At 43.9% G+C, this 19,884-nt stretch overlaps 1 protein-coding gene across 1 annotated transcript in view; it reads right to left on the reverse strand.

Annotated features, from left to right (window-relative positions):
- The window catches only part of LOC147729621 (uncharacterized), a 259,655-nt gene that overhangs the window by 225,911 nt on the left and 13,860 nt on the right, over window positions 1-19,884 (reverse strand). The window contains exon 2 of the mRNA XM_086954017.1: window positions 105-231. Within this exon, the coding sequence (XP_086810143.1) occupies window positions 105-231 (127 nt within the window). The remainder of the gene's footprint in view (window positions 1-104; window positions 232-19,884) is intronic.

A 19,884-nucleotide genomic window follows, 5' to 3' on the forward strand; every position in this document is an offset into this window, starting at 1 on the left:
TTACAGTACAAGAGATAAAAAATAAAATATGTTCTTAAAATCTCGAAATACAAATATGGCATGCTATGGGTTCAAACGTGTAGGTAGAGACAGTACAACTTTACCCAGGGAGATCAAGGCCTGATGAATTTCCTTCATCACATTCCTGTAAAGGTCCTTCTGCCATTCATGCAAAAGCTTCCACTCTTCTTCTGAGAAATATGCAGCAACATCAAGGAATGCAACCTGTGCCTTGAAGATCAAAATATAGCATCACTAACTCAGCAACTTCAATAACTAAAGTATAATACAAAATAAAGATAGCTTAATGTTAATGTGTATACCTCCCCACTAATTTTCTCTTTATAACAGAACATGTAAAGCAAAAGACTGTTTGAGAGATAAACAAAGAAGAGGCAGACATAGGAAGAGAGAAATAGTGATTGGAAGAGAGAACGAAAAAGGTGAGCTGTAACAGAATGAGCGAAAGTGAGAAACAATGGAAAGCGAAAGGCTTAAACAGGATGAGAGCAAAAGAAGGAAAAAAGAGAAGAGTAGTGGCAAGAGAAAGAGGGAACAAGAGCGAGTGAGGCGACAAGTGAGAGCGAGTGAGGCGACAAGTGAGAGCGAGTGAGGCGACAAGTGAGAGCGAGTGAGGCGACAAGTGAGAGCGAGTGAGGCGACAAGTGAGAGCGAGTGAGCCGACAAGTGAGAGCGAGTGAGCCGACAAGTGAGAGCGAGTGAGCCGACAAGTGAGAGCGAGTGAGCCGACAAGTGAGAGCGAGTGAGCCAACAAGTGAGAGCGAGTGAGGCAACAAGTGAGAGCGAGTGAGGCAACAAGAGAGAGCGAGTGAGGCAACAAGAGAGAGCGAGTGAGGCAACAAGAGAGAGCGAGTGAGGCAACAAGAGAGCGAGTGAGGCAACAAGACAGAGCGAGTGAGGCAACAAGACAGAACGAGTGAGGCAACAAGAGAGTGCTAGAGAGGCAACAAGAGAGTGCAAGAGAGGCAACAAGAGAGAGCAAGGGAGGCAACAAGAGAGAGCAAGGGAGGCAACAAGAAAGAGCAAGGGAGGCAACAAGACAGAGCAAGTGAGGCAACAAGAGTGAGCGAGGAGGCAACAAGAGTGAGCGAGGAGGCAACAAGAGTGAGCAACAAGAGCGAGCGAGGGGGCAACAAGAGCGAGAATAATAACATTTGCAAACCTCAGATTTAAATCTGTAATATTTGAATAAACTAATGGAAGAAGTCAATGTTAATGATAAAGACATTTGAGTGAATTTGTATTTTTCTGGCCACTAAAATTAATGTTTTAGGTATGGTAAGCCAATAAAGAGCAGGAGAGTAGTTTCTTGTTGGTATAAGTTTACTTCCATATAAACCACTGCCACAGCTTCACCTCCACAAGTGTCCCAGCTCCAACTGCCTTACTAAAATTCTACTAACCATACATCAACAACTGGTGGAATCTACACATATTCACATTCCCACAGTTCTGCTCCAAGAAACCGCACATCTCCCTTTCTATATGAACATAAAATGCATACTACAAAAAAATACTTAGTGCCAGATGTACAACCGGTTTTTGCGGTCTCAAATAGGAAATCGGCATGTTTGCGACAGCAAAATAGATCTGTGCACTGTACAAACCCTATTTTGCGAGTCGACGAACTATTACTGACTCGCAAAATAGAGTTTGCGGCTTGCTATTAGGAGGGGGCGTGCCAAAGGCGTCCTTTCCTAATAGCGAGTCATACATCTATGTGCGATTGTTTTGCAATTGCAGTCACAAAACATTTGCTGTTTACCACGTATTTCACAAAAGTGGTAAGCCATTCGCAAACAGGAAGGGGTCCCCAGGGGACCACTTACCCTTTGTGACTGGCAGCAAAAATATTTTTAAGAGCAGGCAGTGGTCCCAGGGAGCACTGTCTACCCTTAAAAAATGAAAAACAAACGTTTAATTTTTCTTTATATAATGCATCCCATTTCCTTTAAGGAAAATGAGCTGCATTAAAAAAAAGGTTTATTTAAAAAGCAGTCACAGACATGGTGGTCTGCTGACTCCAGCAGGCCACCATCTCTGTGAGTGCTGGTCACTCCCAATGGCGTAGCAAATTGTGACCTGCCTCATGAATATTAATGAAGCAGGTCATTTGCTCACCCATTGGTACAAGATCCAATTAATCTATACTTTGCAAAAAATGTGAATCTTTCAGGATTCTTCCGGTTGTGCTCCCATCCTCTTGTTTCTTTGGCTCTGTCTCTTCCAATTCTTCTTTACTACTTCTCTTAAAGAAGCCATGGGTGGCTTTAGCAACTCTATTTAAGTTCCAAATACGCCCCTCTTCGGTCTTCACATCATTGTTAAACACTTCCATCTGCTTGCTACACTTGGAATAGTTCATGAGTAAAAGGAGCTTTACTCTTGACCACATCATCCACTTTAACACACACAGCCTTCACAGCTTTTCTCTTGTTAGTATCATCTTTCCTCCAATTTGTTTTACACACTTTAACATTCCATTCTTCCAGCGCCAAGAAACCGTCCGGTGTATGTTGCGCTCTATAAATCTTTTTTACATTACATTACATTTTTACATTACATTACATTACATTACATCCTCACCACAATCACCCACCACTTTGCATTCTCTATCCAGGATGGTGACAAAAAGGAATAAGCTCTCTTCCCTCTCTGAACACTCTTGGACTAATCCGAGTTATCATGTCCTCCCATTATCATAATGCGTGATCACATTCAATATCATTGATCAACCTGATGGGTGGGTCGGCACTGGGATCCAAAATGGTTCCAGCTTATGACTGAATCCCCTTTAGCTGCAACATTTATCTTCCCTACAGCTAATCTTCCCAAATATCCTAACATGTCTTTAAAATATCCCACACATTTTATGTGCTCACCTCCATAACCAGGAGGTCGAATATCTGGCTTAAACAGTTGCACTCTGTTATTAATGCTATTTTCAATCAATCAGTTATCATTTGTAAAGCATGCAGCTACCTCAATCCGAGGTATTTTGAAACAGCTGCTGTGAAATGAATGTCAGTTTTGCACCCGAATCAAACAGCATTTTAACTTTTTTGTCATTGTACCAAGGCAAAACCTTGAAGTCCATCATCTTACTTACTAGTCACTTGTAGTATTATCTTTTCACACTCTTCCTCCTCATTCATTATCTCATTGACTCTCCCTGCACTATTCTTACTCCTACACATTTGCTCATGTGATCTTTCAGTAGGCAAAGTTTACACGTAATCTTCAATCCTGGATATTTTTTGTCATTTGCCATATGTCCTATTGCTCAGCATCTTCAAAATTCCCTTTGAACGGTTTAGTTTTTAGGTTTTGCCTGCAAGTGCGCACAGAGTGCGCATGCGCTAAAAAACCTTATGAGTCTTATGTGGGATCGATGACCCGCCCCCGGCTCCCATTGGCTAGCTCCATAAATGGAGGCTAGCCATTGGGAGCCGGATCTGTCCGTCAAGGTCGGACCAGATTCGGGGGCGTTCCCACGTTTTTTTCCCTGGGCGTGGTTCCGTTCGTCTTGGAGGCGGTCGGAGAGTTCTCCCCTTTCTTTTTCGTGTCTATTGAAACATTATATAAACGGATATGCTGAAGATTTTGTAATGGGCGCGAACTGCGCACAAAGCAGTTTGGGCGCGACCAAGTGCGGTGTTCGGCGTTTACGTTGCGGAGCATTTTCGAGGACGACATTGCGACGCTGTGGAGGAGAGGCACGGAGCAGTTTGGGCGCGAGCAAGGGCGGTGCTCGGCTTTCGTTGCGGAGCAGTTTGGATCCTATCGGGAGGCTTTTAAACGGAGGCTTCCAGGCGCAGATCTACACAGGGACGCCAGCGGGACACAAAGGTATTGTACGGGGCAGGCGGGGGACTCTGCAGCGGTTCGAAATCGGCCGCACGAAGCGTGGGCTGCATCGGTGCTAAACAGGCACAACAGCAGGACAGAAAGTATTGTGCGGGGCAGGCGGGGGCTCTGCAGCGGTTCGATAATCGGCCGCACGAAGCGTGGGCTGCATCACTGTACGGGCAAGTTTTTTAACTGAAGCGAAGCAGGGTCATTCAGGGCACTGAGCGGATGGGAGACCAGAGGGGTTTTGTGTAGAAAATCGAGCGCTGACCAGTCTTTGTGTGTAATAATGCCTTGCTGCTGAAAGGGCACCCCAAGATCGTTGTGTAGTGTTGCAGCTGGAGTTACATAATTGATGATATGTACATAATCATTCAGGGTGTTCTTTAGCAGTACTGCTGTATGCTGACATAAGTGGAGTAGGCATTTGATTCAATGTTCAATTGATGATACTTACATAATCTATCTGGGTGTTCTTTAGCAGTACTTCTGTATGTTGAATAGCCATTGGATTCAATGTTCTTTTTCCTTAGGCCTTGCCAAAATTTTGCGTTTTATTAACTTTTTGAACAGTTTATGTTGCATGTACATACTGCTGGTTGTATGCTTGTACATAGCTGGAACGGGAATTTTCCCACTTATCAATAGCCGCAATTCGGTTTTAACGAATTTCCTCTAGCTCCCTCTCTCTCTGTCTTTCTCACTCTAGCTCTCTCTCTCTCTGTCTTACTCCCTCTAGCTTCCTCTCTCTTTGTTACTCCCTCTTGCTCCCTCTCTCTCTGTCTTGCTCTCTCTAGCTCCCTTTCTCTGTCTTACTCTCTATAGCTCCCTCTCTATATGTCTTACACCCTCTAGCTCCCTCTCTCTTACTCCCTCTTGCTCCCTCTCTGTCTTGCTCTTTCTAGCTCCCTCTCTCTGTGTCTTGCTCCCTCTCTCTGTGTCTTGCTCCGTCTAGCTCCCTCTCTCTGTGTCTTGCTCCGTCTAGCTCCCTCTCTCTGTGTCTTGCTCCGTCTAGCTCCCTCTCTGTGTCTTACTCCCTCTAGCTCCTTCTCTCTCCGTCTTAATTGCTCTAGCTCCCTCTCTCTCCCTTGCTCCCTCTAGCTCCCTCTCTCTCCCTTGCTCCCTCTAGCTCCCTCTCTCTCTGTCTTACTCGCTCTAGCTCCCTCTAGCTCCTTCTCTCTCTATCTTAACCCCCTCTAGCTTCCTCTCTCTGTCTAGCTCCCTCTCTCTCTGTTTACTCCCTCTAGCTCCTTCTGTCTCCTTCTCTCTCTGTCTTACTCTCTCTAGCTCCTTCTTTCTGTCTTACTCCCTCTAGCTCCCTCTCTCTCTGTCTTTCTCACTCTAGCTCTCTCTCTCTTGTGTATGTATAGCTCTGTGTACATATACCTGTGTGTGTGTATAAGTGCAAATTCAATAAGTCTCACATTTGCGAAAAATAAAGCTATTTACTACTAAACAACACCATTTACTTATCTGTTTACTCAAAAAAAAACATAGATGAAAATTATAACATTTACAATGCCAATAGCTCTAACATTGTCAAAGGCAAAACCATTGCATTGTAAATGCTTGTTCTTTTCCCCGTTGAATTTTTCTCATCCAGTACCTTTACAACAGTGCGTGTTTCATTTATAGCAGATACTGCACTGCTGGTTTCACATTCAATTGCATTCTTTTTAATTACTTTAACACATTTTAAAACATACTTCAAATTCATTCAAACCATCAATTTCTTCGCCTGTCAATTCTGGAAGGTGATCAAATATTTCTTCTCCCTCGGGACCTAAATAAAGCAGCAATAATTATGCTTTTATCTCTGCTCCCAAAACACTCTAGCACACTTAAAGAAAACATTTTTCCATTTCTCCCACTTGATTAATGGTTCATCTAGAGATGATAAAAAATGGTGGGGGGAATGTTTTGCATCTCAGCTGATAAGTAGTCGCCAATCCACTACTGTAACAAATAATGCACACTGCGTCCCGTTCACAAAATAACCAAAGCTTCACACTGTCTTAAACTGATAACCGTTAACTCTGAAAGTACCTCACAACTGACCGTTAACTTTGAAAATACCTCACACAGGTATAGACACCAACCACCTTGTTCTTTCAGCCAATAATCCATATAATCACTTTTATTTGAGGTGCGTGAATAACCACTGTAGTGCCTGAGAAGGACTCGCAAATAACTGTAGAGGCGCTAAAATGAGACTCGCTGGTTTGCGAATTACCGCAGAATAGTTTGCGTACCAATGCAACAAACATCAGATTCCACACACCCAACATGGCTGCCGAATACAGTGTAAGGAGTGTGTTAACAGGTGTGGTGATTCGCTGGTGTGCTGCCAAACACAGCATAGTGTGTGCTAACAGGCATGGTGATTCGCTGGTGTGCGCAACAACGTAGGTTAATGTACATACCAAACGCAGCATAAGAACGTGCCAATGCAGTCACCGACGTAAGATGTCGGCTGAACGCAACGCTACTGCTGCAATGACGTATGCTGGCCCACTGACCGCCAGTGCGTAACACTGTGCTGTGACGTGCTAAGAAGATGACATCGACTCATGTGATCCAAGCTCCTGAGTCTAAAGTCTCGAGCTAGGTATCCCAGTGGACTGCGTCTCGAGTGATGTGTGCTGATGGTCTAACTCTCGAGTGATGTCTCCCGCTACACTACGCGTCCACCTTGCACTCCCCTCAACGGCCAACAGTTGGGGGAAGAGTCCCAAAAATATCAAAATCCGCCACCAGGTACACAACATGTGTCAAGTGACCACTCCTGTTTTCACTCAACCTCACCTCTCTCGATTTCTTTCCAATATAGACAATCTTGTAGCAAGTCAAATAAATAAAGTTGGAAGAATAAAAAAATCTGCTGGGTTAAAGCAAAAGAAGTAGCAAGAAGTATTTTCCTCATCGCCAAAATATGGTAATCAAATAAAGACCAGGAAAGTAGTTACTTGTTGGTATAAGTTTACTTCCATATATAAGCTCTACCCACAGGGATCCTGCTCCAACTGCCTTAATAACATTCTACTAACCATACATTAATAACTGGTGGAACCTCCACAGTACCACATTCGACATTTCTTTTCCAAGATACCATATTGGGATCTACTGGTGGTAAACTAACAGCGTATATACTGCACTCCTCAGGACTATGGAAGTATACACTTTGGAATTTAAAGCATTGGCAGGAAGATTTAGATGGAACAGAATATTGGTCTGTGCGAAATATAATGAAAGCGACATTGATGAAATAAAGTGGAGAATATATTATTTGATTCAAGAGATGCATCTCGTTATATTAAGTTATTTTTTATAAAGCGCTCAAATACCCAAAGGGCGTCTAGGTGCTATCTGAATGCCTACCGAAAGAAGAAAACTGCTCCACACTTCTGTAAACCAAGTAAGGTCTGTAAAGATGATCAGTACAGTAACCAGTAGGGTAGATTATGTAGGTTTATTCAGTTACAGGTAAGATGGTACAAACCCACTGGGAGCAGAATCCTGCTGACCACTCATCCAAATCATGCACTCATGAACATTCTATTGCATCACATTTACAGACTGAGCAGCAAGGAACTTGGAGACACAGGATATAACACACCTCCTTCCTTCAGGAAACAATAAGACAATCGGAAGCAAAGTGAAGGAAAATGAACATTCACACCTCCTGTACAATGTGAGCAACCAATCCTAAATCACAAGGAAAAATCACATCCGATTACATTAATTATTCCGTTCCTTAGGTAGTAAAATAAAATTAGGTCACATACGATCAAATAACAAGAATCAATGCATTCCTAGAATTGTAAAGGAAGTTAATTGTAAAGATAGAACACACACAAAGATTACACACTATATATCTTTGTCTCTTGCAAGAGAACACCAGATATACAAGTGGCAGGATGCAACCTCCACACCCCACAACTGTACGCAGTGCAAGACCACTACAGCACACCACGTCTCGCTGGACTAAGGAACGCTCATGTCCCCACTACAGCACACCACATCTCACTGGACAAAGGAACGCACATGTTCCCACTACAGCACACCACGTCTCGCTGGAGAAAGGAACGCACATGTTCCCGTTAAAGCACATCGCATCTCATTGGACAAGTGAACGCACATGTTCCCACTACAGCACACCACATCTCCTGGACAAAGAAACGCATGTGTTTCCACTATAGCATACTCACTTTTAGGACAAGGAACCCTCATGTTCCCACTACTGCACATCACGCACCACACAACAGCAAATTATAGGTATCTTACAACCATAGACAGTTCAACATAAAGAGGGACTCATTGCTCGCTAAGGATATTATCCAACCCAACATAAAAGGGACACATCTCTCGCTCAGCTCAGGGTATCAGCCATACCAACCCTTCCCCACACACAAGGAATTATGAAGAGTATTATACAGGGTATATTCCAACCCACTGACCACCCGGTCACCCAGTAATACCTACCCCAAGCACATCCTAACACAAACAAATATCACTGTGCACCTCAAAATGTAATACACACTCATACTGCAAAAATAACACATGCACTCATCCAACAGTGCAACCACACCTCCTGCCCGCATAAACACACCCACCACAGCAGACCACAGCTCCATAAGCATGAGATACAGTGCTGCCACCCTGTCACTATGTTTATGAAGCCAACACAGCCTAACCAGATTAACTGATGGATACGTGCTTGCATCAGTTCCGCATGACTGCTACAAGCCACAGACAATCGTCAAAGGCTGACGCGTACCAGTCGAATCAGGTCAGCGCGACAGTAGTGGGCTTCACTGCCTGCTGTGACGTCACAGCGGTTCCAATGCTGAACCGAATCGGCTTACTGAGGCGATAGTTCTGGGAAAACACACAATAAGGGTTGGAGGCCATTCCTGGCATGTGACACGTGTCACTCTGTCATGTGGCATATGCCACAGCTGATGTGACATATGCCGCAGATTTTTTACATGGTCTTTTATGATTATCAGTTGAGGATTTCCAAATGACTATCTTTCACTCTGCTAAAATAAATAAATTGTTTAAAAAAAGAAAAACAATATAAAAATAGACTTTCCCCAGGTGGGGTTTGAACCCTTGTCAAAAAGTATTCACAGACCCTGTGAACTGCCGCTGGACCATCTGTTCTGCATACATTAGCTCAGCCCAAAGCCTTTATGTCTTTCAAAAAGGGCGATGTCCCTTTTCTCTTTCCATGCTGGTTTTCTTAAAGCATGCCACAAATGTACACTTGATTTTTGTTATTTATAAACAAAGAGCCCTTCCTTCCTCCCAATCTGGCACTTGGCCCATGCATTTAGTTTTCTTACACAACCATTCCCAAAGTCTCATTCCACAAATTAAGGGATTTATTTCATAGCAAACCTGCCCCCCCCTTCCACGTGCCAGTGCATGTCACAAATCTCTGACATGCACTGGCTTGACTTAAAAGGACACAAATCTCACAGACACTGCTAGGGGTGATTTACAAAAGGTAATCTTTCATTTGTGGAATTTAGAAAATAAATGAAAAAAATAAATAAAAAACGATTTTCCCCAGCTGGGGATTGAACCCTCGTCTAAAAGCACTCATAGAGGCTGTGAACTGCCCCTGTACCAACTGTCTACATAGTTTTTCTCAGCCCAAAGCATTTGTGTCTTTCAAAAAGGGTGATGTCCCTTTTCTCTTTCTATGCTGGTTTTCTTAACCCCTTCCCTGCTGGCCCGTTTCCGCCCCCGTGCGGTAAACAAACGAACAGGGGCGGGCCATGACGAACCCCAGCCGTCATCAGCACACGAGCACCGTAGTGCATGACGGCTGGGGTTCGTCACCAGCATGGAAGGGGTTAAAGCATGCCACAAATGTACACTTGATTTTCGTTATTTATAAACAAAGAGCCCGTCCCTTCCTCGCATTCTGGCACTTGGCCCATGCATTTAGTTTTCTTACACAACCATTCCCAAAGTCTCCTTCTACAAATTAAGGGATTTATTTCATAGCAAACCTGCCCCCCCCTCCCCTTCCACATGCCAGTGCATGTCACAAATCTCTGACATGCACTGGCTTGACTTAAAAGGACACACATCTCACAGACACTGCTAGGGGTGATTTACAAAAGGTAATCTTTCATTTGTGGAATTTAGAAAATAAATAAAAATAAATAAATAAAAAACTATTTTCCCCAGCTGGGGATTGAACCCTGGTCTAAAAACACTGACAGCCACTGAACTGCCAGTGAGCCATCGATTTTACTGGAATTTTCCCCAGCCAAAAGCCTAATTGACATTAAAAAATGATGTCAGTCCCTTCTCTATTTCTATGGTGTTATTGTTTAGATGCTGGAAATGCACTATGACTAAGGAGGCCATAGTTCTCCCAGATACTGCTAGGGGGTGATTTACAAAGCCACAGCTTTCATTTGTGGAATTTAGAAAATAAATAAAAAAATTAAAAAACAATTTTTCCCAGCTGGGGATTGAACCCTGGTCTAAAAGCACTCACAGTCCCTGTGAACTGCCAGTGAGCCATTCATTTTGCTGGACTTTTCCCCAGCCAAAAGCCTGATTGTCATGGAAAAATGATGTCAGTCCCTTCTCTATTTCTATGGTGTCTTGTTTAGATGCTGGAAATGCACTATGACTAAGGAGGCCATAGTTCTCCCAGATACTGCTAGGGGGTGATGTACAAAGCCACAGCTTTCATTTGTGGAATTTAGAAAATAAATTAAAAAATAAAATAAAAACGATTTTCCCCAGCTGGGGATTGAACCCTGGTCTAAAAGCACTCACAGTCCCTGAGAACTGCAGTGAGCCATCTATTTTGCTGTAATTTTCCCCCAGCCAAAAGCCTAATTGTCATTCGAAAATGATGTCAGCCCCTTCTCTATTTCTATGGTGTTTTGTTTAGCTGCTGGAAATGCACTATGACTAAGGAGGCCATAGTTCTCCCTGATACTGCTAGGGGGTGATTTACAAAGCCACAGCTTTCATTTGTGGAATTTAGAAAATAAATAAAAAAAAAAAATAAATAAACAATTTTTCCCAGCTGGGGATTGAACCCTGGTCTAAAAGCACTCACAGTCCCTGTGAACTGCCAGTGAGCCTTCTATGTTGCTGGAATATTCCCCGGCCAAAAGCTTAATTGTCATTCAAAAATTATGTCAGCCCCTTCTCTATTTCTATGGTGTTTTGTTTAGATGCTGGAAATGCACTATGACTAAGGAGGCCATAGTTCTCCCAGATACTGCTAGGGGGTGATTTACAAAGCCACAGCTTTCATTTGTGGAATTTAGAAAATAAATAATAAAAATAAAAAAACGATTTTCCCCAGCTGGGGATTGAACCCTGGTCTAAAAGCACTCTCAGCTGCTGTGAACTGCAGTGAGCCATCGGAGTTACTGGAATTTCTTTCAGCCAAAGCCCTATTTATCATGGACAAATTATGGTGGTCCCTCTTCTGGAGTTCAATGCTTTATAAACAAATAACCCTCCCTCTGTTTCACTCTGATACTAGCCCATAAATGTATGCTTCTCACAAACTCTTTCTTTATAAATTCTGCCAAAATTTTACTTCTATGTTAAATGCCTCAAGGACAATTGCCTTTCCTGTCCTTCTTTTCACTGTGCCACCAGTCCCCACCTTTTCAGTCTTAATATGTTTTTGTTTTTACTTTTCAAGTCTCTTAACTCCAAAATTGTTCTCTATGCATTGTATACAATATGGTTTCTAAACATTTTCAATTATGTAAGAAAATCTCATTTGCAATATTCCATTGGTCAGTCTAGAACCCTGTCTAGAACGCTGACATACATAATCGCTTCGGTGACCAGCCCACCCCCCTTACCACCGAACTGAAACACCCCACCGCCACCCTTTGCGCCTGGAACCCGATCAGCACCGAAGACACCATCCGCTTGATGAACCCCATTCACTCCGGATCACCAACGACCCATGCCCCCACCACATATTCAACAAGGCCGACTTTATCATTGCACCCCATTTCGAGATATCATCAACCGCTCCCTCAACACTGCTACCTTCCCGGAAAGCTGGAAACATGCCGAACTCAGTGCCCTCCTGAAGAAACCTACAGCAGACCCCACTGAACTCAAGAACTACCGCCCCATCTCGCTCCTCCCTTTCCCTGCCAAAGTCATAGAGAAGGCCGTCAACAGTCAGCTCGCCACCTTCCTCGAGTCTAACGGCTCCCACGACCCCTCACAGTCCGGCTTCCGAGCCAAAAACACAGCACCGAGACCGCCCTCATCGCAGCCACAGCTGACATCCGAACACTACTCGACAATGGGGAAACAGCCGCCCTCATCCTCTTAGACCTCTCCGCAGCGTTTGACACAGTCTGTCATAACACCCTTGTACAACGCCTCAGCAACGTCGGGATACAAGGAAAAGCACTGGATTGGATCATATCGTTCCTCGCCGGAAGAACCCAGAGAGTCCGCCTCCCCCTTTCAAATCAGAGGCCACCGAAGTCATCTGCGGCGTACCACAAGGATCATCGCTCAGCCCCACCCTCTTCAACGTCTACATGAGTCCACTCGCTTCCATCGCACGCCAACACAACCTCAACATCATCTCCTACGCTGACGACACACAGCTGATCCTCTCCCTCACCAAAGACCCAAACACCGCCAAAACCAACCTACACGAAGGGATGAAAGACGTAGCCGAGTGGATGAAGAACAGCCGCTTAAAACTGAATTCAGACAAGACGGAAGTCCTCATCCTAGGATCATCCTCCTCCGCATGGGACGACTCATGGTGGCCACCGGCCCTAGGCAGCGCGCCCAAACCAACGGACCATGCTCGCAACCTGGGATTCATTCTAGACTCCTCCCTCTCGATGACCAGACAAGTCAACGCCATATCATCATCATGCTTTAACATCTTACGTATGCTCAAAAAGATCTTCTGATGGATCCCCACCGGAACAAGAAAGACGGTCACCCAAGCACTCGTCACAAGCCGACTGGACTACGGAAACACCCTCTACGCCGAAACCACAGCCAAATTACAGAAAAAACTCCAACGCATTCAGAACTCCTCCGCCAGACTCATCCTAGACATACCCCGCCACAATCACATATCCGGTCACCTGAGAGACCTTCATTGGCTCCCCGTCAACAAGAGAATAGCGTTCCGTCTCACCCACGCACACAAAGCCCTCTACGACCTAGGACCCAAATACCTCAACACGCGCCTGACCTTTTACACCCCCACCCGCCAGCTTCGATCGTCCAATCAAGCCCTCGCCGCGATTCCACGCATCCGAAGAACCACCATGGGAGGAAGATCTTTCTCTTACTTAGCGGCCAAAACCTGGAACTCTCTCCCCACCCACCTCCGCCTTACACAGAACCACCTCTCCTTCAGAAAACAACTCAAAACTTGGCTATTTGATAAGAAACTAACCCCCCCCTCAAGCGCCTTGAGACCCTCCGGGTGAGTAGTGCGCTATACAAATTCTGACTTGACTTGTATGACCATCAATCAGCTTTTTAGTTCCTGTATTTAGTCACAGTATTCTTCATACAATCACGACTGTAGTCCCTTTTACTATTTTCAAAGTGCAGTTAAATTCATTGATAGGCCCTCCTCTAAACCATGTGACACCACTTGTTTTCCAATATATTACCATACAGTGGAATAATCTCCCTTATCAACCATCCATTTCTACCAGCTTAACCATTGAAATTTGCAGTTTGTCACTCATCCTGGGAGAACTGCTGACAGAAACAGGATTTTGACAAAGCCACTCCACTTTTTGCCATTAAGATAAGGTAAGCAGAAGCATGGGCCTTGATCTGGGGCTGTGTGGGTCTTAAAGATTACCGTCCAAAACCTTCCAAATCATCAAGTACTTTCTGTGTAATATGTAATGTCCTAAATGTGATCCGTTCATACACAGGTTGTAAAACTGAAACTGAAAATGAAATGTACAGGTCAGTACTTCATTTAACTTTATGGCATGAGGTGGGGGCATAAAGCCACTTTCTTTTTTCGGTTAAAGGGAAACTATTTTTAATTGGGCTTTGACCAAGGAAGGAATCTGAAAATCCAAGGAAGGAATAGAAACACAGGAAATAGTGGGAAAGAGAAAGCAAAAATCAAATTGTTGTTCAGTTCAGCTGTATTCTCATGATACATGGTGATGTATAGAAAATCATGAGGAAAGCACTAGTAGCAGTGCATAATTTGTAAAATACTGAGAGCTGGTATCCGCTACTTTTATGAGAAGCCCATGTGACATCCAATTAAAAGTTTGGGCGTCGAATACTAAATCTGATAGTCTTAATACTCATGATACATCTTTATTTCACTGACAGATATATCTGCCCATTTATTTTACTCTTGCCTCTCCAGCGTTTCCCCTTTGTGATTTTCTCATCTTTCTCCATCTCCATCTTTCCCCTTTTTTCCCTCTTTTCCCACTTGAAATGATAGATGTGGAAAAATAAGTGCTGGTCCCCAAAAATAAGTGCTAGTAGCTCACACCGGCAACCACCATATCAATTGAAGCACTAACTGGTAGGAGGCTAGTCTTCCTTTAGGTATCACACAACTATCATGGGGCAATGAATGATTTATGAAAAGCAGCTTGCCAAAACCAAGCGGTCTATAATATACTGCCCATACATATAACTTTATGGAATCTTACATTTTAAGGATTACACACGACAGAAGTTAGGCAGGTTTAGTATCTTATGTTGACACACTTTGTACTGCTGTACACGGATTTGCTAATCATTCACATTCATGATAAAGTGTGCAAATAACACACAATATAGGAATGATTGTACACATTGGCATTTTACTAGCATTTGTATTCTACTTCCTATTTGACTCATTAAATCTAGCTTGGCTGATTATTTATACCATGAGTTACGATTCTTGTCAACATTAATTTAATTGTTTACAAGCTACATTCATATTGGAGCTTGTAATACTAAAGCAGCGCATACAAATTCACACAAATCCTGTCATACACTTCATAGATTGTTGTTTTCTTTGTTTAGAGTTGAAATACTATCAATATAAAAAATACATTGAATTTGAGCTGAAATTCACAGGGGACAGGGGTATTAAGAAAGTGTTGGAAATTGGGTATCTAGCGTGCAGTGGTTTGCACCTGTCCAAATACAGACCATCACTCTAGTCAGGGAAGGGGGATTACACTGCTAACATAACCCCTGCCCACCTCCTTGGTAGTTTGGTGCGAGCAGTCAGACTTATATAAGAGGTAATGTGTAATGCCCTCAACCTCCACTCACATGCCCCAGCTTTTCTATATCTCTTTTAGAGATTTTAGGCCCTCACATACGAGCCAATGAGGACTTCCTTCTCCTTGGAGATTTTAATATACACACCGACCAACCTGAATCCACGGGGGCAAAAAGTTTGTCTGTTGACCTGGCAACCATTGGCCTCACACAAATGAACCAGGGCCCCACACATGAAGGAGGACACTGTATTGACCTGATATACACCAACTTTGACAATATATCTTGTCTTGAACCTACCCAATTAGATTGGTCCGATCATTTTTTATTACAATTCACCATTTTTAAAGTCAATAAAGGCCCCCATAAAAAATCCTCACCCCCTACTATGCGCAGACAGTGGCACAAACTTACACTGGAGGCATTGCAAAAGGTATGGGAAAAACCCAATATTAAGGACACTGAGGAAGTAGAACATAGTCTAACTATGTTTCAGCAATCCCTTACGGTAGCCATTGACAAAATTGCTCCTTTGAAAACTTTTAAACAATTCCCTGTGGCCAAGCAAGAAAAATGGTACACTGAGGCTCTCAGAAAAGAGAAGCAAGAATGTAGGCGGATAGAGAAGAGATGGAGAACATCACACTCAGAGGATAACAAGAAGGCACATTGTGCAGCCCAAACAAATTACTACAAACATATCAAAGCTGCCCGCAAAAATAACATTGCCCAACAGCTCACGGAAGCTGGCAATTCTGCTAAGGAACTCTATAGAATCCTTGAAACATTTGTCAAGCCTACAGCCTGCGTAAGTCCAGATGACTTCTCACAAAGTCTATGCGAAGAAGTCTCCTTATACTTCGAAAACAAAATAGACTCCATTTATGACAAAATCTTAGCATCTCAAATAGGCAATGATACTCTGACTGTTGTCCCCTCCACCGACAACACTAACCTCACGTTGACCACATTCGCTCCTATCAATAATGAAGAGCTATTCACACTAATGACCCATGTAAAAATCCGGGTCTCCGGACGACCTCATCCCTGTTAAAACCCTAACCTCCCTCAGTACCTTGCTAGGTCCACACATCCAAGATGTAATTAATCAGTCTCTGAAGAAGGGATATGTTCCAACTGAATGGAAAAGAGCGGTGGTGAACCCCATCCGCAAGAACGCGGCTCTCCCCTGGACGGAGCTTTCCAACCTCCGGCCCATCTCCCTCCTACCGTACCTTAGCAAGCTGGCCGAGAAACATGTCAACGCACACCTGTCCAACTACATCGAGGCAGCGGGCGGCCTAGACCATTCACAATCTGGTTTTAGGCCCAACCATAGCACCGAATCAGCCCTCTTGTCAGTGACAGATAACATCAGAATGTCACTTGACAAGGGGAGTTCAGTGATTCTGGTGCTATTGGATTTGTCCGCTGCCTTCGACACGGTGTCGCACAAAATCCTTCTCGACCGCTTGAAAGGAGTGGGGGTAAAAGGGACCGCCCTTGCGTGGCTTGATAGCTTTCTTGCAGATAGACAACAGGGTGTCAAACTAGGCTCCCACAAATCTATCTGTAGGCAGCTCACTAAGGAAGTGCCACAGGGCTCATGCCTAAGCCCTACGTTATTCAACGTATATGTGGCCTCCTTAGCGGAGATTATAAGATCTTACGGGTTCTCCCCAATCTCCTACGCTGACGACACTCAGCTGTTATTTCCCTTCCAAACTATTACACCTGCAGTCATGCAATCCTTTCAAAATGGCATGGGAGCTGTGGCAGGTTGGATGGCCCAGAACTTCCTCCAATGCAACGTGACTAAAACCGAAGTCATGTTGTTTGGAGGGGCCACCCTGCTTTGGTCTCCGGATTGGTGGCCACTTGAGCTAGGACCTGTTCCTGCGCCTAAACAGACCATCAAAAACTTGGGAGTACGCCTGGACCAAACACTGATTTTAAAAGACCATGTCAGTCAAGTCACGGGAACATGTTTCCGAATAATCGGTCTCTTACGGCGCATTTTCCCCTTCCTGCCAGACATCCACAGGAAAACGCTGGTACAGGCACTAGTACTCGGGCGGGTAGACTATTGCAATGGTCTACTCATCTCCGCCAATCAAGAACAACTATGCAGACTTTTTGTGACTGTCTAGAGTGAATGGGCAAACAGTCCAACTGTCACCCTTCCTCAGACGTGGATTCCACCCACAGGAAGAGCCACACAATGTTAAAGCAAGAAAATATCCATGTTCTAAAAGAGGCATTTTCAAACACACAATTTAAAACCAAGTTCACTAAAAGATGTGTTTTAAAATTGACCCCAAACTCCAAAACATGATCTACTTCCAATGGGAAGTTACAATTGTACTTGGGCAGAAGGCATCTTCAATAGTAACTTCTTTCCCATACAGTCCTTGCAATAGTGAAAAAAGAAATAAGCAGTATTCACTATTGCAACAAGTAAAAAACTCAAATACATTTCCTACCTTTCATCTACACTGCACCCTGCTCATTGGGCTACCTCTGCCCTACCTTAGGGGTATCTTACATGTAGTAAAAGCAAAGGTTTGGCCCTGGCAAGTGGGTAATTGCCAGGTTGACATGGCAGTTCTAAATGGCACACACAGACACTGCAGTGACAGATCTGAGACATGGCTGAAGGCCTACCCATATTGGTGGCACTATCATTGTTGCAGGCCCACTGGTAGCATTTAATTTACAGGTCCTGGACACACAAAGTCCGAGACATCCGAGGCAACATATCCCCGCGTATTCGCTGGATCTTCCCCCCCATAAATAGCACCTTCAAGCCTATATAATCAAAACCCCAGAAAAGCCAAATTTGACCTAAATGTGCATAAACAAGAAAAGAAAAAAGATAAAAGCTAAACAAATAAAAAAAAATTAGCAACATTGTTAAGAACTACTTTCTGCGCAAATGCAACTGCATGGCTTTCCCTAAAGACAGGGTAGATTTCCTAAGTGTTTTTAAGAGCATCCTATTACTACTACCATTATGTATTTCCAGAGACTTCCTCCAAGTAATTTTCAGCCATTATCTCCGAAACAAAGCTATGAGTGGACCCTTTATATACAATTTTAATTCTGTTATACATCGGCTCTCAGCTTTTGAAAAGGAGCAAAGAGCTGCCTGAGCCTCCATCTGCGTTCCACTGTGGCATGCGCGAAGTCAGGTCTAGTGAAAAAAGTTATTCCATCACAGGATCTTGGATTCGTGGGCCTTGCCAGATCATAAAGAGCTTGACGGAGGAGAAATTTGACAAAAAACAGTAGCATGGTACGAGGATGTTGCTACGCTGATGGGGTACGCTTGCCAAGCGAAAGAGAAAATCTGTGAACTCTCTTAACTTCTTTGTCCCAATTCCAGGAATGTAGCTCTTGAAAAGCCCCTTTAAGGAATGAGATCATGAAGCTTCTGGGGTACTCTTTTTCCACTCCTTCCGGGATCCCTAGGAAGCCGAGATTGTTGCGCCGCTGCCTATTTTCCTGCTCCTCCATCTTCCACATGAGATCTTTGACCACACTCTCATGTTCTTCTCTTTGGGTTTTAAGGGTGGCTACATCTTTCTCTAAATGCTCTGTCTTTTCCTCCACAGAAGCCATCCGATCTGCAATTTCAGCGCAGGTTTTGCCAACCCTTCTGACAGCACCTTTTAGTTTCTTGGCGGCCAGGCGTGATCTACGGCTATCATCCTTGGCTTCCTCCTGGTAGCTTTTGATAGATTGAAGAACAACCTCCAGCGCAGGGTCGCGCTTTGGTCCTCCACTATCTCCATTTAGGTATATATAGTTCTATTACCACCTGAGGTGACCATAAAGTCAGATAATACTGTAAGCTGAGTATCAGAATGATCCTACCTCAGATCTGTACCTCTTTTTTTTGTCTAGGATATCATGTATCTTTTTTCGGCGATCCTTGTAAGAGCTGCTGTACCATTTGCGACTGTCCTCTCTGCTTGACACAGAGATGTTTGTGTCTGACAGCTCTGATTCATCTGTTAATGAATAGTATTTGTCTTTATTCTCCAGTGTTTTTAATGAGTGGATTAGAAGAGAGTTGCTTGCAGCTTGTGGAGTTACTACGGGTTCTACAATTCCACCAGTGATATTTGCACAATCATTTGAGCTACTTCTTTTACTGCCAGATCTTTCTACTTTGACCTCTAAGCAACCCTCATCTGGCTGTCTCACAGGTGTAAAATCGACCTCCGGGACTTTTTTCTCACCCTGATCTATAGGGAGGGGAGTACCTGGTGGCTCTATTACATATAACGCAGCTGGCAAATTTGAGTCAGTCAGTGCTCCTTCAATCTACCCCAGCTTTTCTGTTGTCAAGCTTGGATCTTCTTCTACAGACTCTTGCAAAGTTCCAGCCCCCCGTTGTACCAAAAGTGCTTGCAATCAGCATTTGAGAATAGCTGGTCCCTCTATGTGGTTTAGCAGTCTCGATATTTTCGGGCTTGTTTTCAAATGTGCTGTTTTTATCCACGCACTCACCCTTCTCCCCTTTCCCTCCCCTTGCTTATGTTCTCGCACCCCCTGTTTCCAACCTTTTTTGCCTGATAGCTGACAGCGCTGTAATGGTATGTGAGGCTGCTTGTGACTGAGCGCGAAAACATTTTTCCCTTTGAAGTTTTTACTTCCCCTGCCAGCCATCCTTACTTGTCTGTGGTGGTTTTAGACAATGCAACAAAGTACCACTGTTTCGGTTTCAGTTCTCAGAAGATTGTAGACCTGTCC

The sequence above is a fragment of the Lissotriton vulgaris genome, chromosome 2_1 (genome assembly GCF_964263255.1).
Source record: "Lissotriton vulgaris chromosome 2_1, aLisVul1.2, whole genome shotgun sequence".
In the NCBI taxonomy this organism is placed as follows: Eukaryota; Metazoa; Chordata; class Amphibia; order Caudata; family Salamandridae; genus Lissotriton; species Lissotriton vulgaris.